General features: G+C 38.7%; 1 protein-coding gene across 1 annotated transcript; it reads left to right on the top strand.

Annotated features, from left to right (window-relative positions):
- The first annotated feature begins 7465 nt into the window (after window positions 1-7465).
- Window positions 7466-13660, top strand: LOC124798504. Its single transcript, XM_047261942.1, has 2 exons — window positions 7466-7764; window positions 10297-13660. The coding sequence occupies exons 1-2, from the start codon at window positions 7612-7614 to the stop codon at window positions 11227-11229; spliced, it is 1086 nt and encodes a 361-aa protein (XP_047117898.1). The 5' UTR covers window positions 7466-7611; the 3' UTR covers window positions 11230-13660.
- The last annotated feature ends 6638 nt before the right edge of the window (window positions 13661-20298 follow it).

Below are 20298 nucleotides of genomic sequence, written 5' to 3'. Positions count from 1 at the left end.
GCTGGCGTATATTTTTATTTTTTATTTTTGGAAGGAATGATCATGCATTGGAAATAATCTTTAAATTGAAATGAATGCTTTTCTTTAAAGGAGTTACTTTATATTATAAAAATTATTATTGAGGCATTTTTTGGAACAAATTAATTGACAATTAATTTACATTATTAAATATGCGCAAGGCTGCTTCTTTGCCTTCTAGAACAATACTCATCCTTCAGAGTCCTCTAGCCCGCATCTCGTGGTCGTGCGGTAGCGTTCTCGCTTCCCACGCCCGGGTTCGATTCCCGGCGGGGTCAGGGATTTTCTCTGCCTCGTGATGGCTGGGTGTTGTGTGCTGTCCTTAGGTTAGTTAGGCTTAAGTAGTTCTAAGTTCTAGAGGACTTATGACCACAGCAGTTGAGTCCCTTAGTGCTCAGAGCCATTTGAACCAGAGTCCTGACCAAAGTCGCGAGCAGAGCACACAGCCGACACATGCCGACTCACGCAGACTACTACACAAGACTACTACCGTCGACTCGCGCAGACAAGCGCAGACTAGCGACAAGCAACAACTAACGATAAACTACTCTCTGGTCAGAGATTCTGTCATGCCTCGCCCATCGCCGGCAAACCATACGTCTTACAACTTCAGTCCTGGTCCATCTTTGCAACCATGCAGCATGGTACAGATGGGCCCAACAACATGCCAAAGGGATGCTCAGAATTGGCATCACGTTCTCTTCACCAATGAGTGTCGCATGTGCCTTCAACCAGACAATCGTCACAGATGTGTTCGGAGGCAACCCGGTCAGGCTGAACGCTTTAGTCACACTGTCCAGCGAGTGCAGCAAGTTGGAGGTTCCCTGATGTATTGGGGTGGCATTATATGGGGCCGACGTACGCCGCTGGTGGTCATGGAAGGCGCTGTAACAGCTGTACGATACGTGAATGCCATCCTCCGACTGATAGTGCAACCGTATCGACAGCATATTGGCGAGGAATTCGTCTTCATGGACAACAATTCGCGCCCCCTTTCCTGCACATCATGTGAATGACTCCCTTCATGATAACGACATCTCTCGACTAGAGTGGCCAGTATGTTCTCTAGGCACGAATCCTATCGAACAAGCCTGGGATAGCTTGGAAATGGCTGTTTATGGACGACGTGACCCACCAACCGCTCTGAGGGGTCTACGCCGAATCGCCGTTGAGGAGTGGGACAATTTGAACCAACAGTGCCTTGATGAAATTGTGGATAGCATGCCACGACGAATACAGGCATGCATCAATGCAAGAGGACGTGCTACTGGGTGTTAGAGGTACCAGTGTGTACAGCAGTCTGGACCACCACCTCTGAAGTTCTCGCTGTATGGTGGTACAACATGCAATGTGTGGTTTTCATAGCAGTAAAAAAGGCGGAAATGATGTTTATGTTGATCTCTGTTCCAATTTTCTGTACAGGTTCCAGAACTCTCGGAACCGAGGTGGTGCAAAACTTTTTGATGTGTGTGCTATTCGACACCCCTCAGGGACGATTTCCATCTTAGGCCAAACAAGGTGTTTGGTCAGCTATAATGCTCCTGCTTTTGAATCTAAGGGCTTTAGGAGATTTCGTGTTGAGCAGGCTATCTGCCAAGTCACTACCCCCAATCAGCCTCAACCATCTTTTGCGGAATGTGTTAACTGCAATTTGAAAGGGGCACATATTGCCTTCCATAGCAGTTCACAGAGTAAATGAGACTGCTCCATGTGGTGGCTTAATTTTGCCTTTAACACGGCCCAAAATGAGTCACTGAAGGCTGCTCCTGCTTCCCTTTTGTTGGGCTATCAAGTTAATTCACTTCTGGCCAACTTGTGGTCAGTTAACAATTTGCTCCCCGAGCGTATTGACGCTAAAGCACTGCAGGAGAATTGGAGGAAGATACGCCGAAATATTCACCGGGTCCATCGGAGGTTGGCCAATCGTTATAATGAGGGGCATATATAGTTTAGGGGCGAGATGATGATCGAGTTTTCGTCCAGAATCCCAATGTTAGCCAGAAAGGTGGGAAGGACTATTCTAGGAAATTAGTACCCCAGTTTTTGAGGAATCTGGTAAGCTGTCCAGGGTTCACATGTCCCAGGTTAAGGAGAACTAGCCTCCTCTCTGAACACTCAGCACATCAGGTGGGGAGAGAGAGGGTTACTGTGAGTTGGTGGAGGACGTTGAGCTGTGCTGCTCAACTTTCATTGAATTCCCAGGTTCTTTTTGTCCTTTGTTTCTTCACTTCTGAGATGTTCTTGTTCTGGTGGACAGTACAGTGGATGGAGTGATCGATGCAGGGTAATCAGGTGGAGGTGGCAAGAGGACTTAGGACGTGACAGCCGGGACAGACAGGAGACAGCCCCATCGTTTTTCAGAATGAGAGCCACAGGTATTGGCATCCGGTACATCACATCGTCGCCCATCCTTGTCATGTTTCCATTACTTAGTAATCATCTTTAATTTCCGTTATTAACTGGAGTGGCCGTAGTGCTGTGATCCAGGACATGAATTTTGATCCCATTTACCAACTTGATTTATGGCTGAGCTGGATACTCCTGGATAGTGTCACCTTGCTGGCAGTTGTTATATTTATCCAATTAATCTGGAGGACCATCTGAAGTTCTGCTGTGGATATTTCCCAAGATCTTCAGAGTAATGGGTGTGTATCATTAATTCCACCCATGGACTGTATAATTTGCTGTGTTTTCCGTTGACGTAAGCTGGGGGACTCTTTGGTTTAAGCTTTGCATCTGTCAGCCACCTCTTCAGATGTTCTGGGTTCTGCTAACATCTACGTGGTGTTTTGGTTCGATTTGGCTGAGTCGAGTTGCGGTCCTTGGTTTCTGCCCATTGCCTTTGAGGCCCTGGTAGTCTTGCATTTCCGTATTAACTGTAGTTTTACAAAGGCACTGTGCTGTTGCGCACTGGACTTGAGTGTGTTCTAGTTTTGTCAGCATGAGGGCCACACCTCGCAGAAGACAATGTTGCTCAGCTGGGGCAGAAGGACGTCCATACCTGTGACAAGATATGGACAGTGGAAGATGGTTCACCGAATCAAGAGTTACATAAAGTATTATACATAGTTAAAGACTTGCTGCTTTTCTCAAATAATTAAGATTTTTAACCGTTTTCTTGTTGTTCAACTGGTGGAAGTCATACATAATTGAACGTGCCTTAAATGTATATGTGGCCACTCCCTAAAATGGCTGTTTTTTCTTAAATGCTTGGAAACTTTTTTTTAAAAAAACATTGTTGCTTTATACTCAAGAAAAGGTGTAAATTTAGTGGTTAACATTTCTCTTAAGAACATATCTTGAGTTAGGTTGTGGGTTAGGTTACTTGTTCTTATTTATATTATATTTCTTAAAACACTGGCAAATTTTTAATTGAAAAATCTTAGCCTTTTTTTTAAAAAAAGTGTGTTATTAAAATGTGAAAGATGTTTTCTCTGAACTGTTCCACATTCCCTTGGCTCGCTTTTTTTAAAAATTGTTATTATGTTTTGGTTGGTCATGTCACTTATAAGTGAAATTACATTATTTACAAATGCAAACGGGTTGAACGCAAGACCTTAGGGCTCCAAAGCTAGAAGCTTTGTTATAACGTTTTCACACAAAATACGCTAGCACAACAGAATGAAATTACGCTGTTTATGCAAATTAACATATTTATTTATGCAAGCAAAACAACTGAAGGCACGCGGGCTCTGAAGCTTAAAATTAACATACTTGCACATGCTTGATGAGGAGCTGAACCCAGAGTCTGGAGGATAGGGTCTTGGGGGGTAGGTAGGTTTCAACCTAAGGCGTTAGGGGTATAGATGTGATGATTGTGAAGCTCTGCAGTTTCGAAATTTCAGATATTTGCACAGGCTGGAAGTCGAACCTAGAACTCTTAGTTTTGCATACTAAAAATGAAGTTAGTTTTGCTGAGCATTATGTGGTCCTTTCATAAACTGATGATATGTAAGTACACTTACTGTACCCTAAGTGTTGGCTTATGGCTACAATTAGCACAAAATAAATTTAGATTTTGTAATTATTTTAGATTTTATAGACATATTGAAGACGCAAGAAAAATCATAGCTCCCTTATGACAACTGCCTCATAGACATGATATATGTACGAGATTTCAGCTCTCAACAAGCTCTGTAGTTTTACATAACGAAAATTAAAATATTTACCCTGGGTTTGAGGTGTTTGCATTGAAATGTAGAGCCTTACACCAGACATTAAAATTAAACTATTTATGGTTTTTGAAAGCTATTTATACAATTGTATTACGTAGTGCAAATGCTTCACGCGAAAATTTGGTAAGTCAAAATAGTTACACATGCAGGTGGTCGAATGCAGAGCCTTCAGACACTTATTATGATATTTACATGCAACTTAAGCTATCACAATTGCACGAAATTACTCTGTAAGATACTTACTGATGCAAGCACTCGAACCTAGGGCCTCAGGCTCCAAGGTCTGAAATTTCAGATAACTGCACATACTAGGCTCAAGATCTTAGGTGCTCTTGTGAAATACTCTTGGGTACTAAAACTATTAGATTATATAACACTTGTTCATAGAGTGGAAGGCCATATGAGAAAGTATGTCAAAGTTGGGTTGAAAGGAACAATCACTCTCTACTGGTGACATCCTGCCACAGTAATGCGCCAACGCCTTTGCAATTAAAAGTTGCTAACAGTTCTAGCGCCAAAGATTCCTCTCCCCCTTTCTCTCTTGACCAATTGGAAACAAGCTCGCCCACCTGCCCCAACCATCGTGCTTTTAAAAGTAGCATGGGTCACACCATTTTCAGCCGGGTAGCACTCACAGGTGGAATGGAGACACGTAATTATGATGTCTAAACAAAATAAATCCTGCAATATTATTGTACATAAGAGAACACTACAATTCTAATATATGAACTACAGGAAAATCCAAGTATAGTCATTGCTACTAACGTAGTTTCGATTGATCCATAGAAAAAACTTAACTGCCCATAAACAGTGAGCTTCCTTAAACCTGGGCAGGACTGGTGCAACTGGAATATTCCCCACTGCATGTGAACCATGCGGGTTGTATCAGGAAAAATTTAGCTACCAAATATAATCCTGGAACCATGTCAATGGTGAACTAGATTTGAGAGTGTCCCCAGACATGTGACTCTCATAATATTAGCATTCAGCGTCACTCATAAATACATGTGGAAATAATCTGGAGCATATACGTTCTCGCCACATGCAAATAAGACTAATCAATGGCCACAGTGCAGGAAAAATAAACTCTTCCTACATACGAACTCATAGATTCACAGAGGTCATGATACCTAGCCCTCTACGATATAAAAAAATGCATTGTTAGAGATCGAGTACCGTTTGTCGATAAGCATATTCTCCAAAGAGCAGTTAAGGCCAATTCACACAGATGGCCACAGCAACATGACGTCACGACACCATCATGTCAAGGTGTATTCACAATGTCTGTCACGTCAAGGCAATTCAAGTCGCATGATATCAACTCGCGAGGCTGTCCTCAACTGTTCTTTTCGCAGGAATTGTGATCTTCGCAAGGTGGCTTTCAACTGTCATTACGCACGAAGTGCACATTTACAACATGGTACCTCATGTACATGGATGCTGGAATCCACATTTGCATGAAAATGACATTTATTGGACTCAAATGGTTTGCAGCTTGCAAGGACGCGTTTATATTAGAGAAAGAACGCATAAGTGCACAGCATCACAAAAAAGAATGTGGGTCCCAAAAATTTCATAAAGTTATACAGAAGGGGAATTTCACATACTATACAAAGAGCTCGAGAAAGAAGAATCTTCATTTTATATTTTAGGAAGTTGAAGCATCCATTTTTATTTGTTACATCAAACTGCACCCATTACTAAAAGGAACGCATTGTTACGAGCTGCCATCACATCCCACGAAAACCTGGTTTGTTCCAAGATTAATTTTAGTTGCTGATCCAGTATAAATTTTTGTCCAATAGTCAATACCTTTGGCTTCAAGTTTTCTAGGTTTTCTGTATATCTTGTATTTAACTGTTAATAGTGCAAGTGCCTTATTTGTACTGGGGTTAGCTAGTGAAACCACATAAATACCGACCACTGACGCTTGTTAAACTGTTTCACACACAGTCCAAGAGAGCTACTTAGCTATAAATAAGCCTGCCACAAACATTTATTTAAACATACAACTTGTAGTGTCTAAAGATTTCGTATATTTCTTAATGAAACGGTACAAATGCCTGACAACACACAAGTAAATTCCACCTATTAATCAGTCTGATTCTACCCACAGTACTTGTTTTACTTCAGGTTGGAGCCATATTGTAATGCATTTCATTGAAAGATATTAAATACTGTACTAGTATGCATAGAAATCCACTTCATAAATGCAGTAGAGGGCATGTAATTTAGTACACTCTTGTCGTACAATTCAGACTGCTGTATACTGCTTCAATTAATCTTTCGTCATTTATTATAAATTTTAACAAAATTAAACAAAGCAATTTATAACAAATAACAAACAAGAAACAACTGATACTAACCAAAAAACCACCATGAAACGAGATACTGTGGTCTGTGCATGGCAGTGTGTAGAGAGGAAATGAGCTTGGGGATCACGTGATCAACATCGGATGGACGACATTAGCAGGAAAAACTTTAGTACCGAGAAACCTCGACGACGCCGTGGCGTGATGTGACGGGAAGGGATGGCCAGAGTGGTTGCCGTCATTTGAATTCCATTGCAGACTGTTTTGACAGGTCGGGACGTGACATGACGTTATAGCCAGTGAGAATCGTCCTTTAATCTACCACATTGTGGCTTCAAACTGCGAACAACACAGGCACTATGGTCGCTGGAAAAACGGGTTGCATAAGTTGCAAACAATAATAACAGCGCAATCATCACTGTATTCATGACAAGATGCAGTGCAGATCTGTCAGTGCTACAGACACAGGAACCATAGGAGCCAATGTCTCCACTGAGAGGCTGCAGACACCACTGGGAATACTGACCAGACCAAGGACTAGCAATATCTCACACTACATGCGGTGCTGGTCGTGAAGTCCACAGCCTCAAAGCGTGGACATTGGCTGACGGAAAGCCCGAGAAGCAGCCTATGCAATGCTGATAAACTGGGAGAATCACCGACCTGTGTAGCGGTCTAACGGTTACCAACATATGCGAATGCATTCAACTGATAACTGGCACCAGCTCTTAGGTCAGATGCCACAGCGATCGTTAAAAAAGAGACAGAAGCTGAGGAGAACCCACACGCTACCAGTATGAGAGGAAGCTGGCGATTGATAATACCATGGAGGTAGAATAAGGGGAGATGGCGCTACAGACTTACGCTGTACGTTGTTTTGAAGCCAGTGGGCTGGACCAACGCCACCTAGAGAGAAGGCCTGAGTGCTCCCTGCGAACAGCATGACGGGTAGCCAAGAGTAGTCATAACAAAAGGAAGCGAGAAGTGTGTTACAACGTTGTGCTGTGCATGGGAGTATGTGAATGCAGCACAACGCAACTGTTTTAGAGCGTTTTTAACGTTATTTATGTGATGCACAGTTCGAATTTGTGTTAGTGACAGACAAAATGCCGTACAGATGTTGTGAGACCGGGTGTAAAGGCAATTACCCGACGGGACTGAAAGTGCAAGTTTTTTCATTTCCAAAGGAAGAAAAATTATTAGAAAAGTGGAAACAGGCTACCCCAAGGGAAAATTTAACAATCAGCAAAACAACAAAGGTAACTAATTTAAGTTCATTTACGATTATACTGTAATATAAAGTAAACAATGTGAGCCATAACATTAAATTTACACGTCCCCTGGCACTTACTGTGTTAATCTTTTGAGAGTATTATATTATTATTGTTATTACCGCCACTAATGTACCTTAAATTCTGTAAGGGGAAATTAAAGCTAAAAGCGTGTCCATTGCAATTTTGATTTTCTACGTTCTCGCTGAATTCTCAGAAGTTAAAGGACACTAAACGCCAATTTCTGTTGAGTTATGAGCGTAACACTAATATTTACTTACTTGTTTTTATTTCCTGTCCGATTTTAGTTGTTTGCTTTCCATGAAAGTGAAGCCTAATATGGAATAAGAGCGAATCATTATGTGGTTCGGCGTTTTCCACATAATGTGTTTAAAGAGATTGTTTTGTTATTGATTTAGAGAACTGCATTTGAGGAGTTACATTACTATGTCAGCAGACCTGCCCTTCTAAATCTAACAAGGCGTTGTTTTTAGCAGGTTTAGATGTTTAGGCCTGTTAGCTTTTCACCATGTTTATCATAGCTTCATCAATTGAAGTTATACATGTATGCAGCTCTCTGTGATTTTAAATAGGCTATTATAGGGAGAACTGATATTGGTCTATAGTTACCTTGTATGTCTCTGTCACCATTTTTGTGTATTGAAAGTGTAACTATAATTTTAAGGCATTCAGGGAAAGGATTATCATCGATAATTTTATTTACAAAATGGAGCATTGGCTTTCTAATTTCCATAAGTATACGTTTTAGAACCGAGTTGCTGTGTCCATGGTAGTCCTCTGTTCTGGAGCTGTTCAGCTTGTTTTCTGAGGTTGGAAGATCTGTAGCAGTAGTTTTTCTCCAAGTGATTCTTTTATTTGTTTTACTCTGTAATTGCAAAAGGAAGGCCCCCACATAAGATGCATCATCACTTTGTGATACAAGGAAACTTTCAGAATTCACAAAATATTCATTCAAGTTAATTGGGACAGTGATTTCTTCCCTTCCTATGTTTGTTTCACTTTTTATCACGTTCCAGGATGGTTTACATTTCAATTTAGAATTTAAAATGTACTCATTAGCTTTGATTTTTGCTGCTTTAATTTCAAATATGTACATTTCTCTCAAGCTTATAGAGTTGTTCTTGTTCTTACAACTGACAGCATTTATGTTCTTCACCAGCAGTACAATATCCTCATTTTACTGAGTTGTGGTGTGGGTAAATTTTTTAGTGTGTGGTTAGTGATTATGGTATTGCCAGTGTGTCATCTTTAGAAACAAGAGAGCTGTTAATGCCTAGTGTGTGCTTCATGATGGAAATGAATGTGTAGAAGCTGGTCAGTATAATGGACCATTCAATTAGTTTGAAGTCATTTCTCATTCTTTCAGTGTTCTCTTCATTGAGAATTCTGTATTTAGTTAACATCTTGAAATTATCAGTAGACAGTTTTCCATCTTCGAGCCATATGCCATCAAGTCATATATTCCTAATTTGATGGTATCACATTCTGCTTATTTCTGCTCATTGCCATGCCATGATTCCATCCTGATTGGTTTTTTATTTAAGCAACATAAATTCATTGAGCTTACCACATTCAGCAAATACCATTTTTTCTCTTTACTTTCTATTTCTGGGTTAATATCCCCAGTGACAAAAATTTTGCAATGATGATATTTTGGAGTCATTAGAATTGAAGTGGAGAACCTTCTTGTGACTGTTTCTTCATCAGTAGCTGGCATTTGGTAAATAGATGTAATAAGAAGTTTGTGAGTGTGAAATGCCACAGCAGATGCTTCAAAAACATAACTTGTTGTCACTGAATAAGCAAATTGTACAAACAAGTTTTTGTCTGTACTCTTAATCCAATGTTCAGTCAAATCGAGATTGCTGCACTTAATTTCATCCAGCTAGTACTGGAATTAAGTAACTATACTACTTAAGGATTGAACATTTACATGTAACAAAATTAACTCATTTTCGCTACAACAAGGAAGTGAGCCTAGTTCTTTTTATTAAATTTTAGTGTGTCTTTTGTACTATGTTCTGGTGTTCTTTGTCATTGCCAAGACCAATATATCTCTGGCTTTGTCAGGCTTATTTATTTCTCTGATCAAGTTCTGATGGTTGAGACATGTGGTACTACTTGCTAGGGCAGGCCAATTTATTATTTCCCATGTTAAACACTTTTTGGGTTAGTTTTAATGAATGAACTGCTCTGGAAAGAGAATGTAGTACTCACAGTGCTCAAGATATTTGGAAAAAGTAATGATGATCTCAACCAGCTTTTTTAATAACGTGACTCGGGAAAGAACAGGTAGCCTTATATGAATGGTCAGACAGTGAGGTCAAAGATAACTCAACTAATAGTTCCTAAATATCTGCCAGAAATAGTTATAAAATGTAATATTCAGTATTTACATATATGAAAGTTTCTTTTTAATTTAGTCCCTCAGTAATATTAGTTCATTTACTAAGATCATTGTAATTGGTCCTGCATTGTCATGTGGATTATTGGTTGTAGGTGTGTGAACAGCATTTTCACCCTCATGAAATTGTAACAACATCTCAAGATATCAGAAGAAATGGAGACGTTCCTCGCACACTTGCAAGACCAAGTTTTCTTTCAACAGCAGTTCCTTCTGTTTTTTCAGACTGCCCTCACTATTTGAGCAAACCTTCAAGCTACAGAATTGGCCCTGAGGTAAAGAGACAGAAACTTGAAGGGCAAAATATTCAGGCAGCTGTTCAGGATAGTCTGAAGGAAAGGGAAATATATTTAAAAGCTCAGTCCATTGCATCACTGTGTGAGTTAAAGGCAAAACTGTCAATGTTAAAGCTATCTGATTTCTGGAGTATCATTACAAAACCTACATCTGTATTGTTTGCAAACATTGAGACAGTTCCTTCTGTAATAAAATATTCTGTTCTTGTTAGTGAAGGCCTTGATGTATCAGTATTTGTCCTGAACGAGCAAAGAAACAAAATAGGACTAAATGGGGACAAGGTTTTAACAAGGGTTTCAAGCATTGTTGAATTACGTAATCTGTTAGACTTTGTGGAAAAACCTGACATGCAGATTAATGTTCCAAATAATATTGAACAAATTTTGAGTTATGTATATGACATTCTGCAGACACTTAATTTATCTGAGTATGAAAAGAGCAAAAACATACACTTTATCATTGAACAGTTGAAATTACTATCATCAAAGAAAATTTCATACACTCCATCATTCATGATACTTTCTTGTTTATCTTACAGTATTTCCCCATGTGCTTATAGGTCTAATAGAGACTATGGTTTTTTTGTAGGCCCTCATCCATCAACAATTCAAAGAGTATGTTCTAATATTAACATAGGCCCCCAGAAGAGCAATGTGAAAATAATTTTTTATCATATACAAGAGGTAAATTTAAATTTCTTGAACCACATGAATATCATGTCAACCTTTTAATAGATGAGATACATCTAAAAGAATATTTTGACTATAAAGGATGAAGTGTTGTTGGTATGGTTAATGGTGAATGGCAAATTCCGCATATGTTTTAATGATCAGCAGTATACTGAGTAACTTTAGAGATGTTGTCCATATTTTACCAGTCAAGAAATTAACAGGTGATAATTTGCATCAATGTATCAAAAGAATAATATTGGGTCTTGAAGATACAGGAGTCAAAGTACTGTCTGTAATTTCAGATATTAATTCCATTAATAGAAGGGCAATGTCATCATTTTCAAATCCCTCTTCAGTCTCTTATGTATATAACCATCCTAAAGATTCAATGTGACCATTGTTTTTTGTAATTGACTCTGTACACATTATGAAGTGCATTTGGCATAACTGGTTAAAGCAAAAAAATAATTCCTGTATGATTTATCCACATTAAAAAAAAAGATTCTTGCATACATTATGCCTGTTTTGATACCTTACTGAGGCTATATGACCTTGAACATGAAAAACTGGCAAAATATTGTTATGGTCTGACTTTGAAAGCTATGAGACCAAATAACTTTGAAAAACAAAATGATAAACTAGCTCTGCAAATTTTCTGTGATGTCACAGCTAATGCCCTTCAAACACTGGGTCCAAAACACTCCTTAATTCACTGTATGGAAACAGCAAATTACATTAGTTTGTTTACCAAATGGTGGAAAATAGCGAATGTGAAAACACCATTTAAGGGTAATAGGTTAAACAATGAATTCATGAGCCCTTTAAAACAATGTACAATAGATCACCCCAAGTATGCATATCTTACAGGAATGTTAGAATGGCTAAGCAGATGGGAAAAAATAAACATCCGATATCCTGAGGGTTCACTAACAAAAGAAACATGTTCAGCATTAATTCAAACAACACAGGCCTTTATAAAATTGACTGAATATTGTATTAACGAGTTGGAGTTTTCCTACTTTTTACCTGGAAAACTTCAAACTGATTTGCTCGAAGAGAGATTTGGAAAGTATAGGCAGTTATGTGGAGGCCAGTACAATGTCAGTATCAGGCAGGTGTATGAGGTAGAAAAGAAGCCTCGCTTGCATTTTTTGAGAATGCAATTTTATCTGAAAAGTTTGTACACTTCTCTTACATGTCCTAAAATTAATTTGTTTTCAACATACATTGGCTTGCTATCACCATATTTTCCCATAGAAATGTAACCAAGTTAGTCAGATGTTCACCTGCTAGTATTATCATTACAGTGAAAGTTTTCACTAACAGAACAGTTTTAGCAGACAAAGACTGTCAAGGTCTAGGGTCAGAAGTAAAGAACAGGCCCTGTTCTTCCACTACTTTTGTTTCACACCCTGCAGTTACTTACTCCAGACTCTTTTTCTATATGAGTTGGGTACGAAAGTCAACACTGAAAATTTTTCATTTTTACTAATTGTGTTTAAGCTTGGCAATCATTTCCGTTTGTGTATCATCACAGACAAGTATTTCCAGATTTTCACCAGTTTCTTCCTGAAAGAAGGTTTCACTTAATTTCAATGTTATTTTGTCAGCTTTATCTTTACAATATTTTTTGAGATGAAACATTTCTTTATTACTGAGGATTTCTGTAATGAAGGCAGATGCTTTCAACAAGTACAAGCCTTTTTCAGCATCCACAAATTCAGGGCCATTAGACATACTTCAACTCAGTTGTACCTTTCCATAAGATTTTTTGCTTTTAATTATCAGTAGTTCAGGTTTTGTTTCATTAGATGATTTCACTCTACATGAAATCTTTCTTAAATACACAAGCTCAGATTGATCGTCCGTGATTTACATTTCCACAACATTTACTCATGCAGTGTAAGTTTCTTTTGAATGGATTACAACAAAATTTTGACGACTTTTTATCCACAGTTTGTCTTCTTAAGAAATCATAGAAGGATAAATCACAATTATTAAAAAGATGAAACAGACAAGAGATATAAAAATTTAAAATTCATTAGTTTAAAGCAACACATTTTTGAGATACCATTATTCAAACACAGTAATCCCTGACAGTGAAGTTTAGTGCTGGAGTTTTCAGAATGTACGGAATCTTATTGCATTCTGTGTAAAATGCCACTACTACTATTTTAAAAGGCTGCTGTATGTATGCTTGACTCGTGCATTATAAGTGTTGCATTGCTGCAACCTGCTCCCCTTTCTCCCTCTAGTGCTTTGCTAATTTTCTTTCAGCAATTGATATCTCTTGAAGCTCATTATTGTGTCAATAAAACTGAATGGTTTTGTTTTATTATTATTTATTCCATAGTATTTGTTTTCTGTTGTGTTAGTTACAATTCTTAAGCCAAACAGCTTTAAGACGCTGATCTGACACCCTTGTAAATAAGGCAAAATGGGTCTGTGTGCACAAGTTAAATAAAAAACGCTTAATGTGCAGCTTGCAAAAGGCCTTTTTCTTTTAAATTACTGCAATTTATATACATCATCTGCAAAACTGCTACCACAAGTAACTTGTTTATTTCATTTTAACGTAACTGTCATGAACCAGTCTGCAAAAGTTGTGATACAGTTGGCAAAGCAAATTGCAGTTAAATAAAATTTATTTCAAGAAACACTAATTTTGAAATTTTAAGGATTAAAAAATTGGGTTTGGAAGAATTCAGCGTTTTTGTGAATCTAGTAAAGTAGCACACATCTTTAAACCATAGAAGAAACTGAATAAAGTGGTACAAATTTCAGGCCTGTAAGTCAAATGGTTTTGGGGTTGTGACCTTTTTAAGGTTACAAAGCAAGACAAAAGTGGCAGAATTTTGGTCATTTAAAAAATTAAGAACTCTAAAATAAAAAGCACAAAAAATATTCAATTTTGGATTTTTCATCATTTTGATAGAATAAAATCATCAATGTTAAATTAAATTTTGTATTTATGGATTTCACATGGAGAGATCTTGATGTTTTCATTATTAAAAATGCTAATTTGTGTGTAGTTAAGAACATGTGTATAGGCCTAATGAAGCCATCAATCCCGTTACAAGTTTTGGATTTGCAGTGTAAAAACAGGTAAGTTTTAATGCATTAGTGTGTGAAATAATTGATATAAGAGAAATTTTGTTGAAATAGCGATGTACGACACTAGAAATATAACATGTAGCCAGAGAAAAGCGTTTCTAGAAGCTCCTGCCAGTAGAAGCCGCTCTTGGACGGACGGAACTTGTATGACTACTCTTGGCAGGCGAGCTGCTCAGCGCACAGGCCTTCTCTCTAGGTGGCGTTGGCTGGACCTACCGCCATCTTGGATCCCCCAAAACATTAATAGACGAGTGTTTACAATTGCTTCTTGTTCGTTATTTCTGTTGTGTGCACGCGATATTTGTTTTATATAGTAAATGTTACACTGTTTTAGTGAACAACACAGCATAAGGAACGCAACTTCAAACGTTTTGCTGGTCTTAAATGCGTATTCGACACAGTAATACGACACGAAAATATGACGCTTCTGGCCTCAGTACTGTAATTCCTATTTGTTTATACACTTCGAATAACCAAGAAGAGATGTATGTGCTATGAAAAACGTTATTTCTTAATCCATTTCTATGCACTTGGATTGTGTTTGTGTCGATAATTGATAAAGCTAGAACCCCAAAAGCAATGATTGATAGTTTAGAGGCACCGATTTGTATTCGTTGCATTTTCAAGTCAAATGCAAATTTTAAATGTTTAAGTTTGCAAGAAACTTACCTTATTTCCTTTGGTGTCCCATAGATGTATGCAGGGATGATATAAACAAATCAGCTGCCATGTCAACAAAGTGAAAGATTCGTTAAATTACAAAGGAAAAGAACTGAATTTAAGATTGTCAGGCACATTGCAGTTTACACATCTGCTTTGTTTTTAAATTGTACCTACCAAGTGACATTCAGTGTTGCAAATACAGCAATTTACAGAGTAACACGACAACACAGTGATTACTGTAATGATCTAAATAGGCTGGACTTAGATAGGGAACTTTGCTCTAACAAATATGTAACCCTTTAAGTACTTATAATTTAACCACTGTAACAGGTGTTCCACACATTTTACTGAAGATTTAATTATCTACATGTAGTTACATTACTTTTATATTAAATTATTGCATTTTAAAACGTTAGTCCCAATTCCAGGATATTTCTTGCCAGGACTTTTCTGTTACTTGGGAATAACCAAACAATCAAAACAAAGTGTATTGGACACCTCCAGAGAGCTCTTCACTTGGATTGATAGGAAAGCTAAAGTCAAATCACAGAAATAAAACCATACTGTAAAACTTTACAGTGCATCAGAATTTCAAGTATAAGGTATATAAGAAAATAGCGCTTAAATAAGTCCACTTACGAGTGAAATGTGATTTGTTTAAACTTTACACTACAATCAGAATGATTAGTACACCCGTAAGCGACGCAAGCCGGAATCAAACCACCAGAAGCGAATGTTTTGGGGTAACTAACATGGCGTATCTTTACTTGGGTCGGCTTCAAGTTTGTGATGTCATGACAACTCCTCTTATTTTTACCTCCATGGATAATACTGACAGTATGTGTCACTTGACGAAGACCAGTGACAGGCAGATGAGTTAGTATGAATAAATAAAACACATGTAAGTTATGCATCTGTGAGCTGCTTGATTTATCCACACAGCGTTATTAACAAAAATAGATTATTTATTAGCAAAAGAATACATCCTACTTGTAGTCGATATAATAATATCATAATGTGGTGGACGTTAAGATTTTACCATGAATCCACCTCCTTTCAAGTTCCGATATATCGTTATAGCCCCGACAAGAGCCTATCTCCGACATTGTTGTAATATCGAAGTTAAGTTCAGTGCCTGGTGCTTCTGAGAGAGGAGATGGCTGTAGAAAGGATATTAATAAAGCTTTTTACCGTTCTCTTCTAAGACGATAAATGCGACACCTTGTGTGGAAAAAATGCTTGCAATCTTTGCATGTAATGTATTCGTCTTATAGGAGTCTGCTGGATATTTTGTTTACATCATACAATAAAAATAGGCTGTGTGATAAATATTCCACACCTATTAAGCCAATTTGGTATGGGATCTCACACTGAAGAACAAAACCTGTAATGCAGTTTAATAAACTTGCTGGCCAAACATTGTAGCAGTGAATCTTTCGTCAGTGTAATATGCAGTATGCTAAATAGAAGAATTTTCCTGAAAAACCAAATGGCATACAGATAGACTTGTTGCCACTAGCTTCAATCAACACACTAGGATTGCTTAATCACACATTGGACAACGTTCTTTCCCCAAAAACCACTACTGAGGAGTGACATTTGTAGCCAGTGTACATTTCACATAAGATATGAGAAATTATGGATCGATATACATGTTCCTCTATAGCACTGCTTTCACTTTTTATTTTATTTTTATTTTATTTATTTATTTTTTTTTGTGAGAGGGACAAGGTACCATGCCAACAAGTGGCCCAGAATTTGGATAAACATTTAAAAACATAATAAATCTGTGTGTACCATTTGTTCAGAATTATATGTATGTAAGCACTGGACTGTCGGTAAAATATGCTTATATGGAAGTGTTCCTTGGGATAATAATAGCCCACATCCATTAAACCACCTACTAAGTCTCTCAGACTGTCGATCAAATCTCATATTACCTCGTAATACACAACTAAAATCCTAAATATGTTATGTATGTGATAAATAATAATTGATTCGAAGACCAATCGTAGATAACACCATACAGATATTAACACTGTGTAGTGTAACCGTGACACATTTTGAAAGATGATGTTTCTGCAAGCCATAGCTGCAGGAGCACAAGGAAGCTAGTTTGCCTACCTTGGTTCTATAGAAGCTAATGTTGGCAAATGAGATGGTTTCAATCATCCTGTGGAGTAGCTCTGAATCCCACCATCAGACCAGATACGAAACAGCTGTCAGTATCGCTGTTTTTGTGTGACCAATTTCTACAGTAATACTATAGACACACAACGAACAGGGTCATAAACCTTATAGGCCCTGATTGTCTTTTTTTTAAAATATTGTATCAAGGTGTTACATCCTGCCATTACCAAACAATCCATTAAAACTATAACCTTTCACAACATCTACGCATCTACCTAAAACTATAACACTTATGTATTCCAGTTTAAGGATTCCAAGCAGTAAAAAGACGTCATAATCATCAACATCAAATCTAGTGATACACAGTAGACAAGTTGCAGAAAGCTCTTAGGGATACATACAAGAAAATTTTAGGTAATGGTCTAGGTATGCATGCCAGACTCCTCCTCGTTTAGGTATCTAGAATGCATAATTTGTTCTACATATCGCTGCCACCAACGCATCTAGGACCCACCTTTGCATTATCAGAATTATTGTCACTAGATTTATTCCATATTCTTAACACACTGATAGAAACATCTCGTTAAGGATAAGCTTTAGACAGCCATAGTAACCGCAAATAACAACATGTTTCCAACACTATTAACTTGGCTGATGAAATGATTGGATGAATAGACTGTCACATCCATCTGCCAGTAACAAGTCTGTATGGGTCATGACTGTCTTCTTTTTAGAGTAGAGTATCAAGTTAATGCGTCCCACCATTACCAAATAATCCATTAAAACTATGGTCTTCCACAGAATGTACACATCCAGCTTTGACAGAGGACAAGTTACTCTCTCACCTATTTTTCGTATACAGAAAATTATTAAAGCTTCTGTTACAACTAGAAGCACCTTGATTGAGACTCTAGGAAGTTAACGGCCTGAGCAGATGTTGATGGAGCCTGGTAGGGAGCTAAGAGCATGAGGTATTTTTATGGTTCTTAGCTTGTAGAAACAGCATGTTGGGAGTTGAAAGCAATTGGCGGCGACCTCATCCCTCACTAAATATTTCCAGACAGGCCCACCCCCATGCAGGGCAGACAGGGCAGTCCCTCGTCGAGACAGGTCTCCAGTATAACAATGCCACGATACCTGCCATGGCACCAGCCAAAGCCTGGGCCGGGGGCGATGGCCTGACGGAATGTGTCTACACAGTGGAGTTGTAAACAAGGCATTGTGTGCAGAGCCACACATAGCAAAAATTCACAAGTTTTCATGTTTGCTGATACTGCAAATAGGCATGTGAACCACTTCCATCAGTTGCCTCAGTTGTATAAGAAAGTCCTCCATCTGCGAAACGTTTAGGTATGGCATCTTTATTACACCTCATAGCCAGGACTAACAAGCTTCAAGGCACAGGCGATTTAGATAAAGATATTTAAGACTGTATCTGTTCGCTTGCTGCTGTGGGAAATGACATGATTTCAGAGAAAATCATCTTCCCCCTCTGCGAAAACTTTAAAAAGTCAGTAACTGACGGTTTCTTTTTTTCCAGAGACACAGGTTTCTTAACTCTTGCCCTGGTTCGACATGAGTTTGTGCTGTCATGTAGGAGGGGAGATTTAGCGCCTCAAGAACTCTGTGATTGGCTCAAGATGGGGTGACGACAGTGTCGTTTGTGCTCTTTGCAGGAAAACGGAATTTTTTCTGTAGAGGTGCGAAGCACTAGGATGTGGAACTTTGGTCTGGAAGCACTTCCAGACGAGGCTCTGGTATGTGTGGTTGGTACTTGGGACTCGTTCTGAGACTGACTTCACTTGCAAGTAGTTTAGACTGTGGAGCCTGTGGTGAAGTTCTTACTGTACCCACAGTGTGATTTCAAACATCTCGAACAGCTCATTTGCCGAGGGCACACTGATTCATTTTTGGTTTACCAGTCTTGACGTTTGGTATCCATGTGTGCTCTGTCGTATACGTGAGCCAAATTGGTCCTTGGTATGACCAGCGAAGGGGCATATCACACACTGAAATCTATCGTGATTTCAGGGCTCTGGTAGAGAGTAAATTGCTATCCGTCTGCCTGATCGCTAGACCGTGAGAGTGTTGCATTTCTTTCGTGGTTGCGATCGATTCGCAGGCGCCACCTCCAGGTCTCATTTCCGCCGCACACATCTCGCCACCTGTAAGTTACATCGCTGCACGAAGCAAACAGGGTATAGTACTGCCACTCTAGCACTGTCAGGGCGTACAGATCTCAATCGCCACTTGCCCTCAGCTGCACTTATATAGAAAAACTTCAGTAGATTTGATCAATCAAAGTCTGCTCCGTGTCAGATCAAATCAGATTGCGTTATCCACATTTTTAAGACCAGAATACTTGCCTCACTGGTCACCAAGTTAAACTGTACTTGACTCACTACTGCCACCCATAATCCTTGTCAATTGTAGTCTTAAACCACCATTTAGTTGTTTATGGCATTCAGTCAATAACTTGATTAGCATAATTTATGTCTATTTTTTTTTCTTTTGAAAAATAAATGCTGTTAGAGCACTAAAATCATGCCAAGACAATCAATCATTTAAACAGTCCCCACTAGGGTTACCTTTCAACTTTTGTAATCGACTATTAGGAACCATTACAGAAATGATGTTATGATCAACACAATCTGAGTGAATATTACTTCCCCTGTAGTCAAACTGCAAAACGATCTTAGGGATACATGCTACTGCGCTAGTATTAGTCTTAGTCATAGGAAAGGGGAATTTTGTTAAAATTCAGTAAAGGTGCGGTTGGGCGATGAAGTCTGGGGCAGTGTGTGGTAACAGTCAGCAGCCAATAAGCCAGGCAGAGTAAAAATGGCACGGAGCTGCAGCGGCGTATTGCACGTACGATTTGTTTGGCATGGAGCAACAGCGAAGCAGGGAACTGCAGCGTTGCTTAAGTTATTGCGATGTATGAGGCGACGCAGTAGGCCAGAGCCAGGAGTGGCGATGTGTAAGTGGCTGACGTATGGAATTTACCCCTGCCATAGATTCTGTCTCCCTCTGACACTACGTCAGAAGTGAGGGGGAAAAGCAGTATAAATAGTCAGGCACTTTTAGCTTGAGGGGTGTGCCAGGTCAGTCAAGAGTCGGGTCAGCCCTGTGTTGGTCTGCTCTTATAGGGCCAGTCTGGCAGCGATGTTGTAAATGTTCTGTGTAAACCTGTACTTTGTTTCTATGTACTTGTTCAGGCTA

Source organism: Schistocerca piceifrons, chromosome 5 (assembly GCF_021461385.2).
Source record: "Schistocerca piceifrons isolate TAMUIC-IGC-003096 chromosome 5, iqSchPice1.1, whole genome shotgun sequence".
Taxonomy (NCBI): domain Eukaryota; kingdom Metazoa; phylum Arthropoda; class Insecta; order Orthoptera; family Acrididae; genus Schistocerca; species Schistocerca piceifrons.
The sequence above is the reverse complement of the archived record's forward strand: the minus strand, read 5'-3'. Positions and strand labels throughout refer to the sequence as shown.